Source organism: Anoplopoma fimbria, chromosome 11 (genome assembly GCF_027596085.1).
Source record: "Anoplopoma fimbria isolate UVic2021 breed Golden Eagle Sablefish chromosome 11, Afim_UVic_2022, whole genome shotgun sequence".
Classification (NCBI taxonomy): Eukaryota; Metazoa; Chordata; class Actinopteri; order Perciformes; family Anoplopomatidae; genus Anoplopoma; species Anoplopoma fimbria.
Window position 1 is genome coordinate 22,075,073 of NC_072459.1, and position 22,917 is coordinate 22,097,989.

At 38.0% G+C, this 22,917-nt stretch overlaps 2 protein-coding genes across 2 annotated transcripts in view; both read left to right on the top strand.

Moving 5' to 3' along the window:
• cpt1a2b (carnitine palmitoyltransferase 1A2b) overlaps nucleotides 1-4,166 on the top strand; it is a 37,791-nt gene extending 33,625 nt beyond the window's left edge. The window contains 1 exon segment of the mRNA XM_054608348.1: nucleotides 702-4,166. Within this exon segment, the coding sequence (XP_054464323.1) occupies nucleotides 702-830 (129 nt within the window). The 3' untranslated portion in view covers nucleotides 831-4,166.
• A 3,474-nt stretch (nucleotides 4,167-7,640) lies between these two features.
• LOC129097877 (integumentary mucin C.1-like) lies at nucleotides 7,641-21,048 on the top strand. The gene is made up of 13 exons (XM_054606769.1): nucleotides 7,641-7,683; nucleotides 11,920-11,986; nucleotides 12,172-12,237; nucleotides 13,159-13,209; nucleotides 13,335-13,418; nucleotides 13,557-13,674; nucleotides 14,333-14,344; nucleotides 14,519-14,566; nucleotides 16,135-16,515; nucleotides 17,605-17,711; nucleotides 17,831-17,863; nucleotides 19,167-19,220; nucleotides 19,546-21,048. The coding sequence occupies exons 2-13, from the start codon at nucleotides 11,948-11,950 to the stop codon at nucleotides 19,558-19,560; spliced, it is 1,008 nt and encodes a 335-aa protein (XP_054462744.1). The 5' UTR covers nucleotides 7,641-7,683; nucleotides 11,920-11,947; the 3' UTR covers nucleotides 19,561-21,048.
• Nucleotides 21,049-22,917: the final 1,869 nt, after the last annotated feature.

Here is a 22,917-nt window from a genome sequence, read left to right on the forward strand (position 1 = left end):
TAGATATATCAGTCAAAAAGTTGCTAGAAATTGTTATACTAAAATGCCAAACCAGGTTTAAGATCATTCAAATATCTCCATTAACTAGTTTGTCATAATGATGCTCCTCTGCCACTGCATGGAGTTTGCAACACAGTCATTATCGTGATAAACACACACGTTTTGGCTTCAGCACAGAAAGAAGGGCGACCAACAACCGATAAACTGCGCCACACCCACACATGTTATGCTGTCTATGAAGTATGAAAGGTGTCCGTTATGTAATGCTGCCGGTGGGATGGCAACATGACTGTCAGCAGATCATTTTCACTGTTTATTTTTGCTGAGGTCACACAGAAAATATGTCCTACTTCTACAAAAAAAACTGTTCTATACCTAATTCTTCAAACATTGAAAAGAATTCTACGGTATTAATTTCAGGCCATATTGCCCAAACCTTTCTTGCTCACAAAATAATATTATTTCTGTAGATACAATGTTTTTTTTGTTTTTTTTTAAATCTCACGTATCCGTCTGTATCAGTGTCTGCCTCAAAAGTCCAGTATCGGTACATCTATAAAACTTGCATATCTGCACCACACTTCTGTCTTTCCTCATCCTGTCTCTCCCTCCTTCTCTCTATGTGATTTTGTCCCACAAAGTTAAGTCTTCCTACCCTTTCTTCCACCCTCTTAATACTTAATTTCCCTATTTCTTTTTAGGATTCCCACAGATTTGGAGCTCAAATACGCAAAGCTCTCCAAGACATCATGACTCTCCTCTCTGCTGACACAAAACCCTTGTTGTCCTCCAAAAGCACAGCCCAGCCTCAGTCCAAGAAGCTCCTCTGAATGAGGCTGAAAGCTGCTCTCCCTCAAGACCTCAGAGCTGAGTGAAGAAAACCACTAAGAACAAATAATCTACATCCTGTTATCTTAAGCGCACAATCCATTTTGTGGCTGAACTGAAAGCGTTAATTTCATATCCCATTTATATTGGACGGGGTGATCTGTGGCACCTGCACACAATGTCATGATTTGCATTCTTCCATTATGATGATAGACTTCTCTGTGAATGGGCACTTACAAAGACATTTTATTCAGCGTTTATTCAGCATTCAGACGTTTATTCAGCATTAATACATACTCTTAATAATGCATACTTTTTTTTTATTTTACAAGCTGTGTATGTCAGAGAGATTAGAGCTAGACATCGTGTGAGTACAAAATGCTTCAACTCCCTTCTTTCTCAAAGAATATGTAACCAGTGATAGTTGAATTTTTATTTTATTTTTTTTAAAGAAAGAGAGGGCAAAGAGCATCACAGAGGAAGGAAGTTATTATGGCAACAATAAGAAGCCCGATAAAGGGAGACAAATCTCCCTGACAAATGGTGGAAAGCATTAAAATCTCAAAAGTGATGTCAAATGTCTCTTTAGTTTGTAAGCAGAACAAAGTGTCAGCCATAAACGGTTCTGTGTTCACCCCCACTGACTTTAATTCATCACAATTTGACCTCCACTGCTGCTGGCTGTGGCTAAAAGTCAGAACTTGAGTGGAAATGGAAGGCGAAAAAAAGGATGATAACGATCAAGCTCAATGAAGGGAAAGAGTTGCGTACAGACCTCCAACCAAAGTGGCTACATTCAATTTTGCAAATGGAGCTAGATGTTTGCACACTACAAAAAGAGAGCCCCAGTCTAAACTTTAAGAGTGGCCAATGGAAAAGTTAATTTCCAGCTACAGGGTTACTTCCATCCATCACCTGGTCTCATGTACCACAGCCTCAATAGTTTCTTTTAAAAAGTAATCTGTGTCTTGGAGAAAGTGTTGCTGTTGTAACAGATTCAAGTAACTGCCGGTGATTGCAGTAAAATGCATCCTAAAGGACACTGTGGCTTTTATACAATATCTGCTAAAAAACAAGTTTATTCTAGTACACAAATTAGTATGCCACATCAGTTTTGTGATCAAAGGTAAAAGTATCCATACTACAATGTAAATGTAAAAAAACACTCCACCCTAAGTAAAAGTCCTGCATTAAAAAATATTTTACAAATGTACTTAAAGTATAGAAAGTAAAAGTATTCATTATGCAGCTGACAGCAACTTGTATTATCATCATGAACGCAGACTTTAATGTTAAAACAAATATGAATCTGCAAAGTAACCAGTAACTTAAGCTCTGAGATAATTGTTCTCAAGGAAAAAAGTACAACATTTTCCTCATTATTGTAGTTGTGCTGGAAGTATACGGTAGCAAATAAATACTCAAGTAAAGTTCCCCAAACCTGGGCCTTGGTATAGAACTTTTCATTGAGAAAATGTAGTGTTTCGTATTGACTTTTATTCATTCGAAATTCGGCACTGCACGTCCTCTGGTCCCCGGCCAATAACCTGTTAATGTGATGGACGGTTCTCAGGCTATGCGAAGGACACACACACACACACACACACACACACACACACACACACACACTCCTTTGCTTCACAGTGAATGTAGACGTAAAGCTTAAGCTGCGTCAGGGGATCGAGTGCGTTTCAGTCGTTACATAACATTTGATTTGATGTCCCATAAATGTAAGTTCAATAGGTTCCATTTGAAATCCGTTTTGGCACGAGTTAGGAACAATATCTGACACTTTATTTCCAATATTTAACAGCTGCAGGAAAGTGATGAAACTTTTTGTTGATTCAGGCCGTATTTTGAGATCCAGTAATAAGTCGCTCCGCATTATTCCATTTATGGTCATGTGTTGGGAGGAAGGAAGGGGGGGGAATAAATTCAAATAACTTTTTCATGTTTGTTTAACTTTTAATTGTCAGAGTAGATGGGTTTAATGAGGCGTAGGTGTCTTAGGTTGAGTGTTTTCAGTAACTGTGTGGACTTGCCTCAACAAGACGCTCCTGGGTGTAACCGGAGCTGAACAGTTCACTGAACCAACTTTTATTATTGTGGCGGAAACCTTGTTCAAACATTTTTTCTTTTATCATCGAATGTCTCACCAGGAGGATTTTTTTCTCAAGTAACCCTTTTCCAGTCCGCTTAAGTGCCACTCTGGTTTGACATTTTAGAACAGAACTGTGACCGGATTCCACACGGAGTCTGTTCAGGCTAATGCAATGGATAAATATATTAATCGTATCAATTATGAGATTTAATTAAATCTCTTTTTAAAAGCTGTGGCATTTAAGAAACACTGCTGTGCCTGAATTTAACTATTCATTCAGTAAAAACAACTTCAATGCAATGTTAGTTTTTTGGTTCTAATCAATGCAGTTTCTAACACTTATCTAACATGTCTAAACCTTGTCCTGTGTGAGAACAAGTCCCTCAGGCAGGCTGTTTGTCATTGTGAGTTACTGATCTCCCATGTGCACTGATGTGGTGGTAACACACGACACTAACAGTTTATGTGTAACTGGAGCGCTGAGTTGACAAAATCATATCCTAACTTTATATGTGGGGTTTCCTTGGCTCAATATTTGGCTTCGCTTTGTCCCAGACTCCACAGTTTGCGGCTCATTCTGTGAGCTGTTAGGTCTCTGTGGTCCACTTCTTGTAATGTTCGCTTATTTGAAGTTTATATTGTGGTGGCAGTTTTGGATAGGAGCGTCAGATGTACTACAAATGTAATTTAGTCATAACCAGCAAATATTTCTTCACTTCAGGCCTCAGCCTGCCAGAAAACGACAGCGCCTGTTAACCCATTCTGTGCTTCAGTCTGCTCCCCTGTGCTGCATGTATTACTATTTAATATCATCAAGTAACATATGATGGATTAAGAGATGGAAGCTGGAGGCCTTAAACAGTTTGGTCAATGAGCCTCTACCAGAAAAAGGCAGAAATGCCAGCACAAAGCTAGCTGTTTTAGTAAAGGAGTGAAGGTTAACATTAGCAACTACTTATTTGATTTTGGGAAACATTTTTCTGTGTGATCTGTTACTGGTTATTTTTTTTTTAAGTCTTGGTTAATAATGATGCTTGAACATTTTTGATGAATTTGTGGGTATCGTACATCATGTTTATTTTCTGAATATACACTTAAAATGTGCTTATTATTGCTGTGTTTTTCGGTCAGTGGTTTTCACTCTAAAACTTATTTAAATATCTATTGTTGACTTTGTGATGGAGGCCATTTACAGTCTGTGATGGTTATGTGAAATAAAATACTTCCTGCCCCCAGAGTGCATTTTGCATTTGTTCTGTCATTTATTGGTGAACAATTGTTTTTGTTCTACAATTATCGAGCAAAAACAGATTTTGCCAGTCTGTTTGTGATCATGGCTCACTGCACACGATGTCAACTGAAACTCAACCTCAATTGATTTTTAAATAAAATACTTTACTGCTCAAGTAGGATTTCTTTAAATGTAAATTCACTATGAGGATTTAAAAAAGGAAAATAAAACCAAAATCTTTCTGAGTCTTTTTATTTAAAAAAATAAAGTACTAAGAAACTGACCCTACTGTATGGAAGCCCATTTCTGCCAGAAAAGGGAATATATTCGAAAAGTCACAGTTAAAATAAGAATGCTCATGGTAAGTCGGTTTTTTTTATTCCCATGCTTTTGAATTATCTAAAATGTAACTTTTCACATATTCATTTTTACTTGCTATTAATTTTCACTCTTCTATTTCAAATGTCTTAGCCATGAGCTTTTATATATATATTTTTTTCTTTTTCTTTTTTTCTTTTTACAGAAAGTGGCTTCAGGCAACATGTCCATGCATGACTAAAACGCAACACACACATTTGGAGGTGGGTTTCAGACGGCATTAAGGCTTCACCTAAAATGTCCAACAGCTTTCACAACATTAATAGATAAAAAGAAAAAGGGATAGTCGGTCAGATCAATTTCAGAATCCGCTTAATTCGCGATCTATGTGAATGCACACAAAGAACTCTGGCTCTGGTTCTTCAGTTCTCGACAAACATACAGAGAATAGACAAATAAACAAAAAAACATGGACAACAGAGAAGAACAAAGCTCAGCACATTAATTTAATTACTATCTACACATAAATATAAATGCAAAAGTATATGTTTGAACATTAAACATAAAAACAATTAACATGGAATAGAGATAGAAGTGCAAAGATGCTTAAATAAATATATTTCAAGTTCATAAATATTTTAATTAAATTTGTTTAGTATAGCCCAAAACCACAAATTTGCATCAGAGGGCTTCACAATCTGCACAACATAAAATCCTCTGTCCTGGGACCCTCACATCTGAACAAGAAATAATTCATTCCCTAAAAGCAAAAATAAAGCGGTCATAGGAAAAAGAACAGGAAGAAATTCTATGGGAGAGCAACAACTGGAGGAGAACTTCCACATCATTGCATCAGATGTGGTGTGGGTTGTTCACTCAGCTCTGAGCTTTTGAGGGGAAACAACATAACAGAGTTACAACAAAGATGATTTAAAGGAACACATCCGTGATCAATGTTTCACATTTCCCTCAGCATATGGAAAACAGGCAAAATTCAGATTTTTCAATTCAGTGTGATAATTACAGTTACTGCTAAGTATATACATAAGAAGATTCCTCTGAATGGAAGAGGACTGTGTGTGTATGTATATATATATATATGTATATCTGTATATATACAGTATATACACACATATAAGCATTTACAACACATTCATATAACTTAAATGATTAAAATAAAAAGAGTAGTTAGCTGAATAATGATTGGAAAATGAACACTACAATAGCAGCTGTGGGTGTTATTGTTTATTGCAGTAACAGGAATGTGACTAATAATAATAGGAGAGGCAGTGGGTGTCACCTATAGGTGAACATAAATCGACTCCCTACAGTGTTTTTAAAATATGAATCAACTCTATAAAGAGTTAAATATTGAGTTACATTTTACATCCTCAATAGTGTTAATATGACTTTAACTCTATTTAGTGTTATAAAAATGACACTTGTGGTGTTAACTTTTGACACTGCACAATAGTGTTGCTTAAATGTAACACTGGCCAGTGTTGTCCGGTGTTAAATTTCAACTATAGAGAGAGTTGCTGGAACTCTGTAAGAGTGTTAATTCTTTAACACTTTCAAAAGTGTAGTTTTAACACCCTACAGGTTGGACCTATACAAACACTTTGAAAGTGTTGTATTTGACTCTATAGGAGGTGAATTAACACTGCTGGTTTTGCTGTGTAGGGGTCTAGGGAGCCTGAGCCAGTCCTAACTATGTTATAAAAAATAAAAAAAAGGATGCTCAGCGTTGTAAGTCAATAAAAATAAAATTCCCCTTAAGTTCAGAGGCTGGTAATGTGTGGTGAACATCCCATAGTGGGTGAGGTCCGCCCAGGTTTAACCATTGTGCACAGTGTGTGGACTCTGTAAGTTAAGGGGCTTTTTAAAAACTTTCCAGCAGAGGAGTGGACGTTTGTTCAGATATAGTGTTTACAGGGGTCAGCCTCACGTTTGGAAACTCCGGGAGAGATATACTGCAGAGTGGGAGAGAGAGGGAGAGAGAGAGAGAGAGAGAGAGAGAGACTTTGCTCCTGAAAAGATGGAAAGTGAAAGTGAAATTGTCTTTAGGAGAATGGGTTTAACGCAGCACAGTAACAGAAGCACGACGCCGACACCACAGCAAGGTAGGCTCACTGGTCCACTTGTTATTATCTTAATAGTATCTAATGATCTCTTATTGTTATTATTATTATTCTGAGGACAAATAGGCGGATTCCATAACCTGTTGATTGGTTGCATTTCTCTTTTTTTTTTTTTTTTTAAATGTAGCTAACATGTATTAACTTCTAAGTTGTTAGATCAAGCATTGCATATTTATTATACAGGCAATGTTAGAGTCTCAACATGGAGAGAAACTGCGTAGTAGACAAGCCAGTTTAAATCAATGAGTGTACACTGAGGAGAGTCACACAGAGAGAAACATACTGTGGTCCCATGTGATCCATGGGAGACAGACTGCATGAAGAGGGGCAGAGAAAGCTGGTGATGACTCAGGCTGAGTCATCACCAGGCTGCAGACAGGCTGCAGACAGACAGGCTGCAGACAGACAGGCTGCAGAGCTGCAGAGCTGCAGAGCTTTTCTTGGAGACTCAGCTGCATTTGTGTTGTTTGAAACAGGAATGGATGAAATCGTTAATCAGTATGTCCCTTTATATCCAAGTCACATATTAGGTGATTTACGAATACATTTAAATGATCTAACATCCAAAATGTTACATTTTATCACTTAAAAAGGCAAAGGTGTTATGCAATAAAAATGCATTATATAAATATAATGTATGATTATAAATATATATCATTTATTATATATTATATGTATTATAATGCATTATTATGCACATGGTGTAGTGGTTAGCACTGTCGCCTCACAGCAAGAGGGGCCCGGGTTCAATTCCCGGGCTGGACAACCTTCTGTGTGGAGTTTGCATGTTCTCCCCGTGTCAGCGTGGGTTCTCTCCGGGTTCTCCGGCTTCCTCCCACAGTCCAAAGACATGCAGCTTAGGTGCATTGAAGACTCTAAATTGCCCGTAGGTGTGAATGTGAGTGTGAATGGTTGTCTGTCTCTATATGTCAGCCCTGTGACAGGCTGGCGACCTGTCCAGGTGAACCCTGTCCAGGTGAACCCTGTCCAGGTGAACCCTGCCTTCACCCATTGACAGCTGAGATCAGCTCCAGCACCCCTGCGACCCTTAACTGGATAAGCAGGTTACGGAAAATGGATGGATGGATGTATTATATAAATATATATATAGTTAGAACATTTGTAAATTCATGTTGTTTTCATCTGAATTTGAAAAACTGCCTATTTTAAAATGGCAATTTAAGATTTTAGTCTGGGGTCGTCTTGTGGATACATGAGCTCTTAGTGTTCAGAATTGCATCCATTATTCCATTTTTTTGTTTGTATACAAAATACATAGCTAGTTATCTAGCCAATTGTTCGCTAGGTAGCCAACTATCTTGCTAATTCCACCATGCTTAAATGCTACGCTGGTTACAGAAAATAAGCCGAACATAGTTGTCACTCTTCAATGGCAATATGCTTTCCTACGCTGTGACAAGAGTGTGAGGACGACGAGTTAAATTGTTGATTTCACTCATTTAATCTGGCTCTCTACGCTTCGTAATGTTGCTGTAATTCGGTTTAATGTTAAGTTCCCATAGCAACGGTTAAAATGAAAATGGCCGTAGCTCTGGCCATTGCTATGTTGATTTGAATGGGAATTTCTGCCCTACTCCTATTTTATTTCCATCGTGTATACAATGGAGAAAACTAATAATTTTTTCGACACACCCGTTTTGTAATACTGCAAATATATAAATATTGCAATGCTATTATCAGTGGGCCTTAGTCTCAATCACTACTTTGGATTTAACAGACATTTATTAAAACATTTTTTTCAAGATTGCCACTTTAAAAAATGACCAATGAGACATGATTACACTGGGGGAAAATACTTTAACAGAATGCCAGATATGGCCAATGGGTAATTAGTTAGGGTAGACTATGATATACAGACCAGTAGACACTTGCTAGTTTGGCAACATTAAAGCTGGCCAGGGTCCATTGTTGCATGTCATACCCCCTTCTGTCTGCATAAACCAGAGCAAAAGTATAGTGCAGAGGCAAATTACTACGAAAACAATAATTGCAACAGACTAATACGAATATAATAAGTGCTACAAACTACTACGAATAGGATAAGTGCAGTAAACAAATTAAATAAGTGCAGCGAACTGATACGAATACAGTGAGTGCAACAACTAATATGAATACAATAAGTGCTACGAGGAAGGCTCAGGGTAGTACTTCTTGAAGAGGTGAGTTTAAAGATGGGCAGCGACTCTGCTGTCCTGACGTCAGTGGGGAGTTCATTCCACCACTGAGGGGCCAGGACAGAAAAAGCTGTGACCGGGTGGATCGGCCGCAGGGACCTCTGAGCGACGGGGCAACCAATCGCCCCGAGGCAGCAGAGCGAAGTGGTCGGGCGGGGGTGTAGGGTTTGACCAAGGCCTGGAGATAGGAAGGAGCTGTTCCTTTCACTGCCCTGTAGGCTAGCACCAGAGTCTGTAACTGGATGCGAGCTCTTACAGGGAGCCAGTGTAGAGAACGGAGAAGGGAAGTTGTGTGGGAGAACTTGGGGCGATTGAACACCAGACGTGCTGCAGCTTTCTGGACAAGCTCCAGAGGTCTGATGGCCGACGCCGGGGCTCCGGCAAGTAGTGAGTTGCAGTAGTCCAGGCGGGAGATGACCAGAGCCTGGATGAGCACCTGCGCCGTCTCCTCAGTGAGGAAGGGGCGAATCCTCCTGATGTTGTAGAGGAGGAATCTGCAGGAGCGTGTGACCGATGCAATGTTTGCTGAGAACGACAGTTGGTCGTCCAGGGTCACACCCAGATTCCTCACAGTCCGAGTTGGCGTCACCACGGCATCATCAATGGTGATGGACAGGTCTCGGTGCGGGCAACCCTTCCCCGGGAGGAACAGTAGCTCGGTTTTGTCCAGGTTGAGCTTCAGGTGGTGTGTCGCCGTCCACGTCGAGATGTCAGCCAAGCACGCAGCAATGAGTGCCTCCACGTGTACAGATTGTAATCCCCCCTGAGGCAAGTTTAATTGAATTGACATGAAGGTTTAATGTAGAGAAGCAACCATTAGTCAACCGCATGGCTACCAATCTGTAATAAATAAACAGTTATCACTCAAGTCATTTAAATAAAAAAATTAAAAAAGCAGGACATTTGATGGTTCCTATTCTTTTTTAATTGAGAATGTTTCTGCTTTTCTTGGTCTTGCATTATAATAAGTTAAATGGTTTGGGCTTTTTTAACTGTTTTTTTATGACACTTGGACCAAAAGATAATAGTTGACAGTTTAATTTCTAATGAAAACAATACTTCGTTGCAGCCCTAGTTTAGTCCTCTGATATGATATAACACCCTCTTTAAGTATAGTTACATGATTTAAGCATAATTTCCCATTTTGCACACACTTAAAAACTTTATTGGCAACACAAACTTTAAGACTTTCTTAATATGTCCAAAGTGAACATAAAATACATTTTAGATTAGGTTTTTCTATTGTTATTGTAAATTGTGTTTTACAGGCATTGTGTAAGTACAACATGCAGTAATGCGTGTGTGATATCTGAGGCGGAGTCTGTCTTGTCCTGCCTTGAACTCTCCTAACATGACTGCACAGCACAGATACTGTAGCTTACAAGTCTGATCGGCGGAATAAATCAGGCAGCTACTAAGTGAATGTAAGAAGTGGGCCCAGTGACTGAAACAACTTCACAAGTGAGTCCTAGTGATGATGAGGTGGAATGTGACTTTCACTTCCTCTCTGAAAATGTGTTTACCTTTGGACTTTTCCTTCATTTGTCCTCAGTGGGTGTCGTTGTTTTTGGCAACGACTATGTAAAATGGGAGGTGCAGTTGTTTGAAAAGGAAGCTCGAGTTTGGCTATTGTTTCGAAGCTATGGTCATTTCTCCTTATGCCAAAAGAGTGAACTAAGACTTTTGTATGTTTTCTGAGATTATAAATTAATGAATGTATGAGGAAAAAAAGATCAAGAAACAACATTGCTGCAGATTGGAGCAACTTGTTTAACGTAACTGTTGTACTGGGTTTTTTTTTTTTATATTAATGTTTATTCCTCTTCATAAAAGAAAACAGACAGAATATGAAAGACAACACATTTATGTATTTTTCAGGACCTTCGCCTTGCTCAGAGGCAGGCAGCAACCTCAGGGACTAAAAAACTTAAATTCTTTGTAATAGCCAGCAGTGGGCGACTCCTCTGGTTACAAAAAAAGAAGTCTGATTGTATAGAAGTCTATGAGAAAATGACTCTGCTTCTCTCTTGATTTATTCCCTCAGTAAACATTGTAAACATGGGTTTATGGTCTCAATCGCTAGTTTCAAGTCTTCTTCAATACACCATGAAGTTCATTTAGTAAATTATGGTCCATTTAAAGTGAAGTATTTTTTAATGCGTGGATACCTTGCAACTTTAACCCTTTCACAGTGTTTTCAGTTCGTTAAACTTAATTATAACATTTTGTTCTTCTAAGCATGTCATATTCAGCTTTTGGTTGTACTTAGCTCCATCTTCTCGTGTCACTTCTGGTTGCAAGAAAATAAGATGGTGATTGCTAAAAGCCAAGATGGCGACGGCCATAATGCCAAACTGGAGGCTTCAAAACAGCACTCCATGCATCAATGGGTGACCTTGGAAACTGCAATTGTAGGATTTATCTGGTAGCCTATTTGCAAAATAAAACGTACAACAGGTCTAACGTGATGAGGATAAAGTACAATACGTGCCATAAACGCGTTTGTGTATCGTTTATGTATCTTGACCTTTGCCTTGCTCAGAAGCTATCCATACCATGAGAATACTACCAGCTTACTTACTACAACATTCAGACAGCGGCTAAACTTCTGTGTTTATGACTTTATAATCTCGGAGAATATTTCTTTTTTTTTTTTGTAAATTTGTGAGTTTTCTCTATTAAATTTACCACTTTGTAATCGGAATATTTGTGTTTTTCTTATAATATTCAGCCCTTCCCCTGGCTCCGTAAAAAAATGTTAGGGCCCCCCCCATACGTCATTGTTGGCAAATAAACAATTCAAAGGTAAAAAATTATTAGATGATGGTTTATGCTTTTAGATGCTTGTTTAAGAAAGGAGATGCACTTATGACTTCTGGTGACTAGTAGTTCTCTTGAATACCTATGTTGAATACACTTCCTGTAAGTCGCTTTGGATAAAAGCGTCTGCTACATGACTGTAATGTAATGTAATGTAATGAGCACTCCAACTAAATGGATTTTGCTGAATTGAGTCTTCTTTGTGTGTTTGTTTGTTTGTTTGTGTGAGTGATGACAACATCCCAACAACAGACTCATCATCTTCTTCTTCTTCTTCCTCTTTAGCGTGAGTCTGCATGGTCGCGGTGGCAGCATGACATCATTGACATACATGACCCAAATATTTCTCTTCGTAAGTGTCCACCCCTCTGCTGCACTCCTTGCGAGCTCAGCGGCTCGTCGCTCTGACACGGGAGCACCGAGCCCATTATGACTTATTGATTTGTATGTTGTATACATGCTTTCTCTAAATTACCCAGATTATTCAAAAATGTATAAAACTGACCCTTTTTTTTTAATGCCACTGTCGTCTGCTAGATCTTCATGAACTCAATCGATCTGTCGAAGGAGGGGTGTTTAGACCATCTGGATGTGAAGACATGGGTATATGTTCATCATTATTTTTATTTAGGGAAAAAAAAAGGTGAAGGCAAGGAGGAATGTTCCACTGGGCTTTGTCTGAATAGCTTTTAATCAGGGTTTCTACAGAAACATTTTTCCAGGTGTATTCTTTTTTTTTGGAGCCCGTTCTCACTCTCAAGTTGTCAAATAAGGCAACATGCTATTGATGTGTTTTTAATAGTTTTAAGAGATGTATGACTTAGAGGAATAACACATAGCTGAACTGGGGTACACAAACAATGCATGTTAGTTGGATTTAGTCTTGTCATGGGATTTGTTTTAGTAAAACTAGGACTACTATAATATGAACACAATCAACACAATCATGCTAAATAATATTTTTTTATCATTGGTATATTAATCTGTGGACCCGTAGCAGAAAATGCTTTGGTAATGATTCTTAATATTTAACTACGATTGGGAACAGTTATAAAAATGATAATCATTAACATAAGCTATATAGTTAAGTATTCAAAGGTTTTTTTCAATACATAAGTTTAAATATGATTTGAGAGAATTTGTAAATTTACCGTACAAAAAGCTAAAAAAGGGATTAAAAGGAGATGCATTTCTATTGTCCGGGTTAAATTATGGAACGATGCTAGCATAAATGTAAGAATGTGTAACAAATTTTTGGTTTTCAAAGGGATTGTTCTATTTTTTAATTCTTTTTTTTCTTTTCCTTTTTCTTTATTATTTTCTTGATTTATAAGAATGCAGGATAGATGTATATAAGGATTACATTTCTGCCTATGCCTTTTCAGTCATATTGTGTATAAGATTGTATATAGATGATATTTATTGTATTGTGGGGGGTGGCTGAATAAAACACTTATTCTACTACTACATAATAAACAATTGATAACGTCTTCTGTCCGTCCACTTTTATGTTCCACTTTCAAGGGGGGAAAACTGAAAGACACCTTCTCCGTCTTGACAAATAAAGATCTCAAGGTAACTCACTGAAACAGTGAACGAAAGTGATCTCTTGAGGTCCTATGTAAATACATGTGAATGCATATAGGGACTGGACTGGAATGGATTTTAACAAGCGTACATGTGTGCTCTTCCCAACACAGGTCACAGTGATGTGTACTTTAAAGTCTGAGTGCGGGAAGGGAATACAGATAGCGTGTGACCTGCTAAATGACTGCTTCCAAACAGTGAGTGAACAGGACCAACTTTCATTTTTTAAAAGTTGTTGTTATGTTTGTTGTGACTTTTGTGAATGATTTGGACGTTCAATGTCTGACTTGCCTTTCAAACTAGTGAATAAATGTTTTGTCCTTTCTTTTTTTTAGTTTTTACCACAGCCAAATGTTTCGAACACAAGTCAAGAATGCAAAGGGGAAAATGTTACAGTGTATTACTATAACTTCATGTGCCTGACGGCCGAAGCTGCCAATTTTCCTGTTGAAGGTATTTCACACACAGTTACTACTTTAGCAATCAGTGGTGCCTGTTTTACCTGTGATCAACCCCCTCGCTCTTCAATATATACATTGGTATTTTTCGCCCAATTTGATGTCATTTATTCCAATGCTTCATACCCTTAATATCTGTGCAACCAAAGCTAAGTTTTTGTAAGCTAATAAGCCATAATGATTGTTAAAAGTAGATTAGTTATAATACTGTCATAAAAAAAAATCTTTGTTTTCATCAATTTTGAAAAAATAAACACACAAAACATATTTTTCCTAAACAATTCAGAATATAGAAACACAAACAAAATATGTCTCAACAACATTTTTAAGTTTTTGACATATGCAAATGTTTTATGAGCGTAGCACAAAGGTGTCGATGGTTTTAAGGTTGATTTGAACAAGATCGTGCAAACGGCCAATACTCTGGCGCCACCGCACATTGTCCCCATGGTTTGCTTTTTAGATCGTTTTAAGTAGAATCATGCAAACAGGATGTCTTAACCCTCTAAATTTAAAGAGTTCAATTTACACAAAAGTAATTCTGGCTGTAATTATTGTTCCAAATTGCAGTAAACATATCACCAAAGCATGATACTGAAGATGTTGAAACTCATAATTTTATTTTCTTTCTTTCTTTCTTTGTTGCATCACAGGCTGCGAATACAGTAAGTATGCATATCCTGTGTTGTGAACGTTAGTGTGGGTGGTAGGCTATGAGCATTAAAAAAATATATCTGCTTTTTTCTGTTGGGTCAAGTTTTAGTTGTATTAAATGACATGCTTTCTCTCACAATTCGTTACCTTCGTTGATATAACATTGCTCTCATCCTTTTGTTTAGACACCATGTGCAAGATGTGGAACGTGCGTGCGGAAAGCGCATCGCCTCGTAAGTCAATCCTGCTTGCTGTTGCATAACTGCAAACTGCAGCTAAACGCACAGAGAGCCTCTTCCCTCAGAGAACCATGGATACATATGTAACCTTTGGTTATTGTAGCTTCTGCATTTTTGCAGCGCTTTTGACCACAATTGCTTCCTGTTCATCGTCATGTTCTTCTGTACCTCATCATTGTTGCTTTCTTAGTCTTTGCTTTTAATGGTTAACAAATCATTCTCTATTTTAATTGAAAGCAACACTCAACAATAAAAGGATCTTTAACCTCCTTTCAGACAACTTTTATTCTGTTTAGGAGGTTGGGGGATTTTTTATTTTTTTAATGATCCCCTTTCCTTAACATTCAAGTGCATTAGTGTCACAGCTCAAATGACTTTAAGAAGATTCTAGTGAATGAAGTTATAACTAACGAAGGGTTCCAAGTGACCAAGCTGTTACTAGAAGGGGGAGTTAAAATACTGCACACCACTGATTGGTCAGAGAGAACTCAACAGTTTTAAATAGTAAAACCGCCATCAATCAAATTTTTTATATCCTCAACCCAGGTTTTAAGAAAATATCAGCCTGCAAAACAATGACGGACGCTACATACTCTACGTACACTACAGCATAGGCTAGTTACACTATAATTTACGCTACGTATAGTACGACGCACACTAGGTACACTAGCCAAGTACGCTACGTACACTTTGACGCACTCTTCATACAATATCACGTATGCTACATACACTACATTGTACACTAAGTACACCACAATGTATGCTATGTAAACTACAAAGTATGCTACATACACTAAAATGTACGCAACGTCCTCTACACTGTATGTTACGTACAATACACTTTACACTACACCATACACTTCAACGTCTCCTGCGTACACTAGGCTGTACATTACATAGACTACACCATGAACGACGTATGCTACTATTCGCAGAGGAAAATGAAAGACACTACAACTTAACGCTACGTGAACTACGCCGTAGACTAAGTACACTACAGACACTACAACGTACCCTATGTACACTAGGCTGTGCACTAAACTGTACACAACGTACGCTAGGTACACTACGCCCTACACCATGGACACTACAACGTACCCTACGTACACTTCACTGTACACTACACTGTACACTACGCAGTACGTTACAGTGTACACTACGTTGTGTGGTACGTACACTATGCTGTACACAACGTACGCTACGTACACGCGTTGGGCAGAGCATTGCTTTGAGCTAAATGATAATATCAGCATGTTAACAATGACAGGCCAGGTATATAAAAAAACTCACCTGTTGCTGAGCTTCACAGGATGTCTCCTGCACTAAATCGTTTACCAGTCCATTTTTTAGGGTATCCAGTCACGGCTAAAGTTAGTCACCATACTTGAGTTCCCTGTATCTTTAAAGACTTCCTTTAATATGACGCAGCCTGCCACTACTGCTACAAATATTAATGATTTCTGCTTCTTCTTATTGATGTACAAAAACCTGTGTTGCGTTTAGTGCCTACAAATACCATATTGTAAGATTGTATTACTGGCTGACTGACTGCCTTTCTGCAGCTTCTGCTCCGACAACAACACCGCCACCGACAACAACAACAAGAATAACAACAACACCGCCACCGACAACAACAACAAGAAGAACAACAACACCGCCACCGACAACAACAACAACAACAACACCGACAACAACAACAACAACACCGCCACCGACAACAACACCAACAACACCGCCACCGACAACAACAACAAGAATAACAACAACACCGCCACCGACAACAACAACAACAACAACAACAACAACAACAACCACCGACAACAACAACAAGAATAACAACAACACCGCCACCGACAACAACACCGCAACAACAACAACACCGCCACCGACAACAACAACAACAGCGCCAACAATCACACAGAGTTCCCCCAAAAAACAATATGGTACGCTATGTAAATTGGGTTATGTACGCTATGTAAAAAAGGTTGGAATATCGAGAATAAACTTGGTAGTCCTTTGCTTTGATATTACTTTATTTACTAATAAAGTAATATCCGCAGTAATATCCACATTTTTTTAATAATGCTAGTATTTTTCTTGTTTTACACTGCAAGTTTAAAATTGTACTGATCAATTTTTCATCTTTCCTTGGATCTTAAAATTCCAAAAGATACAACAGGTAAGCTTATCTCATTTATTCAAATTTGTCTTTGTCAGAGAGGCAGGGCGTTTAGTCTGTAAAACGTCAGAAAAAACTGTGTTCAAACTGTGTTCAAACTGCATGAATTGTCCGATCAACAGTCCTAAGCCCAAAGATATTCTGTAGAGAGAAACTACCCGTTTCATTGGGATTTTGATTTAAATAAAACACTTTAACAATAAATCAGTTATTAACTTGTGGTAATTAATTTTCTAGTTTTTATGGTGTTTTTTTCAAAAGGTTACAAATAGTGAAAATATAGTTTTCTTCTCTACTAGAAGAACACCCACTAACATATATAGATATACATTGTTTTTAGTGCCTTTAAAAGGTAAACAGAATCTGTATGTATGACAAAAAACAACAAAAAACATTTCAATAAAATGTTCAGATTTTAGAGATTGGGAAGCAGAACTAACCGAATAAGTTAAATGACATCAATTGAGAATTTAGGGAATCTTCACACAATTAAATCCATTTTTTCCAGGTTTTTGATTTTCATTGTCCTACTATATTCCATGTGTGTAGTTTAAATATTTGGATTTGTGCTCCAGTGAATAAAAATCCATCGGCATTTGCTATTTTGTATCATAAATTATAAATGAACGGGGATTAATCAGTTATGCTGTGTTGGACGGCATACCAAGAGTTTTAACGGCAAGTTACATTTTTTAAATAATGCTCCCATTTTTGGTCACCGGAAAAGTGTGCGACAACGTAAAAACTCTGCCTAATTGTTTTCCCATAACGCCGTTTGCTAAATGTCAAATGTGGAAAGCACAAAAAGATTTACGATCCTAATTTAAGTTCTCTCTGATTTTCCCTCAACCAGACAACATGCAGAAGATGTTACCGGTGTCTTTGGTCTTCAACATGCTGGGGCCCCTGGCTGTTTACCTCTACATGCGCCGCCAGAGGATGCGGGACAGGAAGCAGTGGGTACTGTCAGCTTAACAGCCTAGGATATTCAAATGACGTTGACTGGGTCTCCTGAAGTCTGCTCAAGCAGTCTACATATTGCAGCTTGAAGCTGATTTAATGTGTCGTTTCTTTTTCAGACTTTAACAAGCGGCGACCAGCCAAAGACAGAGGTACTGTTGCACTTCTGGTTAAAGACATTCTGTGTGTGCGCTTTTCCAACCAGACATACACTCCTGTTATTAGTGGTCAAAGACCACCTACTAGGCCTTCTGTTGTTGCTATATACTAGACCCACTTTTGTCTGTTCTTACTGACAATGTATGGCTTTGATTTTCACCTGATCACCATTTTTATTTACATTTTGAAATGTGCACATTTAGGATGATTCATGTAAATGCAAGGTGTAGAGATGAAACCGCCAGGTCAAAAACATAACAACTAAACTGCAATTAAATTCACAATATGTTATATTCCTGTCGCTATTTTTGAATCACAGCGACTGAGTTACGTAGGTGACGCCGTGACGTAGTGTGGGATCATGGGAGCTGTCCTAGTTACCAGCATTGCAGGGTTAATCGTTCAGGAGGGATTTTTTTTTACCACAGAGGCCTCTTCCTCTCCAAAACAAACAGGCCAGGTTATTAAACCTGGTAAAAATGCTGAATGAAGCAGTCTCATGTAAAAACATTGGTGTTTTTCCGGCACTGTTCAGCGATCAACAGACGTCCCTGGAGGGGCAGCGAGTCGAGCTGCGGCTAACGTTGGTTTAGCTTGTTTATCTGATAACTTAAGATCCAGATGTCCGATGACTAGAATCCTCCATCCAGTTAAGATATAGAGTAAAATAAGAGACCAAGACATTAAAAGTGTATCTTAAAAATATGCCTTAAAATTGGATGAAAGGTCTTTATTAAATTAATAAATGTATGACGTCCTATCGCAGACAACTACAACGTTGAAGCATGTGCTTAAATGACTCCATTTACCAAATGGAACTGACCGTTAGCTTGATTTAATTTACGCATTTCTGTGGGTTTGTAATAATAATGCAATAATGCAAGTACACAACTCGACTAAAACATACAACATAGGTCTATAGGTCAATATAGGTCGTTTTTTTAGTTACATAATACTTTTAATTATTTACAGAAGAAGAAACGCTCGTCAAAGTCTAATCCTCTCGTCGATTTTAAAAACATTGGGTTCTGTTCGCTATGACAGCTACACATGTCTCTTCGAGCCATTTGTGATGCTTCGTGTTGTGTGTCTGTCATGGATCGGGTGAATTTCAAGTGTCCACAAGCTATTTTTCCCCACTGTAATGAGAATTTTATCAAAAACTGTGGCGTCTTGTCTTGAGTGTGGTACATTAAGGCAAAAAAATGGTCAGCCATACACAAGTTGCGGAAAATTGTTCCTGTGTCCTTGGACTTGAATTGATGCGAATATGTTCTACACTTTCCTCTCTTTCAGTTAGACGCACTGCCGGCATCTGCAAACAATAAGGAGATTGAACTTTTAATCCAGGTGATTATGAATATAAATGCATGATATCTCAACTCTGGCAATTCAGCAGACAGCATCATGAGAATCACTTTGGATTTCTTTTTTGTATTATTATTATTTCTGGCCCTTTTCTCATTCTTTGACAATTGATAAATCTTTGCCTTATCTCGAGTTTGTTTTTACATGCAGTGCTCATTATTTTTAGTTATTAGGGCATTAATTGTGTCTTATTGTAGCCTGTAAGAATACTGAAAACGTTACTTGCCAGCTCATCAGCATGTTGTTGGCGTTGCCGTAGACCTTGATAACGAACTGACACTTGTTTCTCTCTAACTTTGCTATGCAGGGTAATCAAGTATAATTCCGACATAACACATCAGTAATACATAATTCTGACTATCGCAACGTTGGAGAGCAAGCTTACGATGTCCCCTCTGTTCGCTCTTAAACGCAACACTGCTGCCTGGATGTGAACGTATCTGGATGCCAGGTGAATTGGGATTGCTGTAATTGGACAGTATGGAGAAGTTCACTGAGCTACTCTTTTGGACCAACTTCGGAAGAGTCTAAATGAACCACAGAAAAGTTGTCAGAGTTGTTTGGCTTGCAGCAACACTTGTAAAGTACGCCAGCTCTTAAGCCTAAAACTGCTGCAGTTACTGTACGTGTTATTTTAGATGCATGAAAAAATGATGTGATACATACAGGCAACAGTGGCATACCCAACCAGGACAGGCAAGACTGGACTGACTGGTCCTTCTGGGAGACTGTAAATATCAAGTATGAATTAAAAAAGAACAAAAAATACTGTACAGCTTTGATGTGTGCTGAAGGCCTTTTTTTTTTTTTTTTTTTTTTTTTTTTTTTTTTTTTTTTTTTTAAACCAACGGCACTTTTAACTTTCCACAGTTTTTTTACTCAGTGAGCCATTTGCAGCTTTTTGGTACCAAGTTTTTCAAATCGGGGCTAGAAAATGTTGCCAGGTTGTCAGACAGAGCAACAGATGAAGTTCTCTGGGCAGTGGACCCCCCAAAAGCTTTTTTTAAAACACTGCTGTATTTTGTTAGCTGAGCTCTTTGTTTTTTGTATTACATGCATTGAATTTGATTTTGATGATGCATGTGCAACGTGCCGAAGGAAAAAGTTTGAAATGCATTTCTGGTCGAGCTGCCCAGAGATTTTATATTTTACATTTGAACCAATTTTTTTTTAAGCTGTGAAAACATACTGTAGTTGATGTGAAACATAATTACATACTATAATTACATATTATAACACATACATCAGCCTAACATGAAGAGGATTGTTTCAGTGTGTGTGCGTGTGTTACTTAAACTTAAAGTTGAGGACACAGCGCCGACCTGCAGTAAGCAATAATCTCATTGTTTGATATAAGAAATCAGTGGGTGGAGCCTATAGGTTACTACAAATATGAATTGATAAATTAAAACAACAAAAGAGTCACTTCTGTGAAAAATGGCCAGTTTGCTAGCTTCCGCTCTGAGCCTCCATCCATTGAGGTTCATCTCTGTAATTGCCTTAAGGGGCCAGTCCTGCATATAGGGAGTTAGTGCTTAGTCCTATGTAAAAGACATAATGTTTTTCTACTGATTCAAGGTTAACTTGGGGAAAGGAAGATTTTTTTTTTTAGTATTTATCATTTTGGTAGCATATTTTGTGAAACATGTTGTGAATAGTAAACAGAACATTTAAGCTATGTCATATTTTTGTATTATTTAACTCCTTTGGTATTTTTTGCAATGTGATTTTATCAAAATGTGACAAAATGTAATCTTTCTGACAGTTATACGTGTTGTAGTATTATTAAAGGATTATATCTTATTCCAGACTTTTCCGATAGCATACGCTGTGGTTTGTAGAATAATGAGACAATCCAGGTAAACGTCTGAGTAGCTTACAGTCATTTGGACCCATTCAATGAAACAGGGTCTGAAGGAGTGTCTTTTCTGATACTACCACTGGGGGGCACCAAAGTCGGAAATGTTCAAATTCTGTATATAGCAGCTATAATATATGCATGAAGCATGACATTGCTTAACAAATAAAGTAATTCCAAACTGATGTTGCTTGTTTGGTGGTCATGCATTTTGCCTAAAATTAAAAAGCGCAAAAAAAATTCAGCTTAAGAATTGCAGTTCTTAGAGCATTTTAGCAGATCTAACAGCTAACTGTACAGGATAGATAGTGACACTATAGTGTTTTAAGTTCTTGCACTTTTTGTTTTAAATCAAAAAGAGGTCGATGTTGGGGACTCTTTGTGTATAATCCTACTGCAGCTGTAGAGACATGTACGTGCAGTAAAATCCTGTTTACCCGAGGCTATATGCAGACAGTGAAACACATCATGTATCTCAATTATCAGCTTTGGAAATTCATGCGTGGCATGTTGATTTTCCAGCGGTTACATCTCAAATTTGACATAAAGAGCATACAACCGAGCTTAAAAAAAGAGAGAGGAAGGCCCAGTAGTCTCCAAACAAGTCTCACTGATGTATTAAATATCATCACAATGACGATGTCAGTTAGTTTAAACAACAGATGTGCCGGATTAGCTAAAACACTTGATATGTGCTACAACTCTGTTAAGTCTGTAAACTCAGATTGGAGGATGGCCTCATGTTTGGGTGCTAATTTTCCAGGTCTTTCAAATACCCTGATGTATTATCTTTAAAAAGCAGGATCAGAGTGCCACATCAAGGATGAAACGTGTTAAACAGACAAATTTAAAGCGGGAGAGCTTAGACCTATAGTTTAAAGTGCCCTTTTCCAATCATATTCTTCGGTTTTGAGTGCCTTTTCACTGTTACTTTGCCAGAACTGCTTGGAACGGGTAGGAGACTTTTCTTGTTCCAAGCTAATCTAGCCTGGCTCAGTCATGAAGCTTTTATGGACACCATCTGTGGGCAAATTAAGAGAAAATGTAAGAGAAATTTGAGAGAATCTTGCCCATAGTTGCAGAAACAGCAGTTGGAATTGCGTGGGTATAAAAGTATGTTAGGATGTCAGGATTTTTTCTTCATGAGCGGTTCTTGCATAAGTCCCAAACTTATGCTATTATCGGGGAAAGTGCAAGTCTAAACAAAGGACAACTGTTTCATTGAGTTCATCCACCAACGTTCATGATCACAAGGCTGACAACAGTTATAATGGCGATGGATGTCAGACTGCATTTCATGCACGTTTGTTGAAATGCAAGGGCATTTGTATGCAGATTGATAACAAGCCCAGGGCTATTCAGCAGGCCAACAAATGAGCCTTATTACTGAGGAATTAATCGTTCTGCCAGAGAAAAAAAGAGAAAAAACAGGAACAGGAACAGAGACAAATTACGTATTTTGTCACGTTAAGCAGTTCAAATTAAGATGCTCTAGGTTGAAGACATGGTGGCTTTTTCCTTATTCACACTTTAACAGTCATAGGTATGGATGTCCAGAACTCAGTGCGCACAAACTGGGATTTCGACATCCATTTCTTGATGAAAACTGGGTTGATATTTGGTCTGAAAGTCAAAACCTATTTCCGCCGTATTTTCGACCGACTGATATGCGGGTACAATTTCAACGTGTCACAAAACACAAATTTGTTTGAAAATGTTCAGGAGTTGTTGTGTGTTATGTTGAAAGAGAGAAAAGATTGATAACTATGAACATATTTGGCCGAAGTCTTATTACACTGGTCGGCGCAATGTGGTCTACAC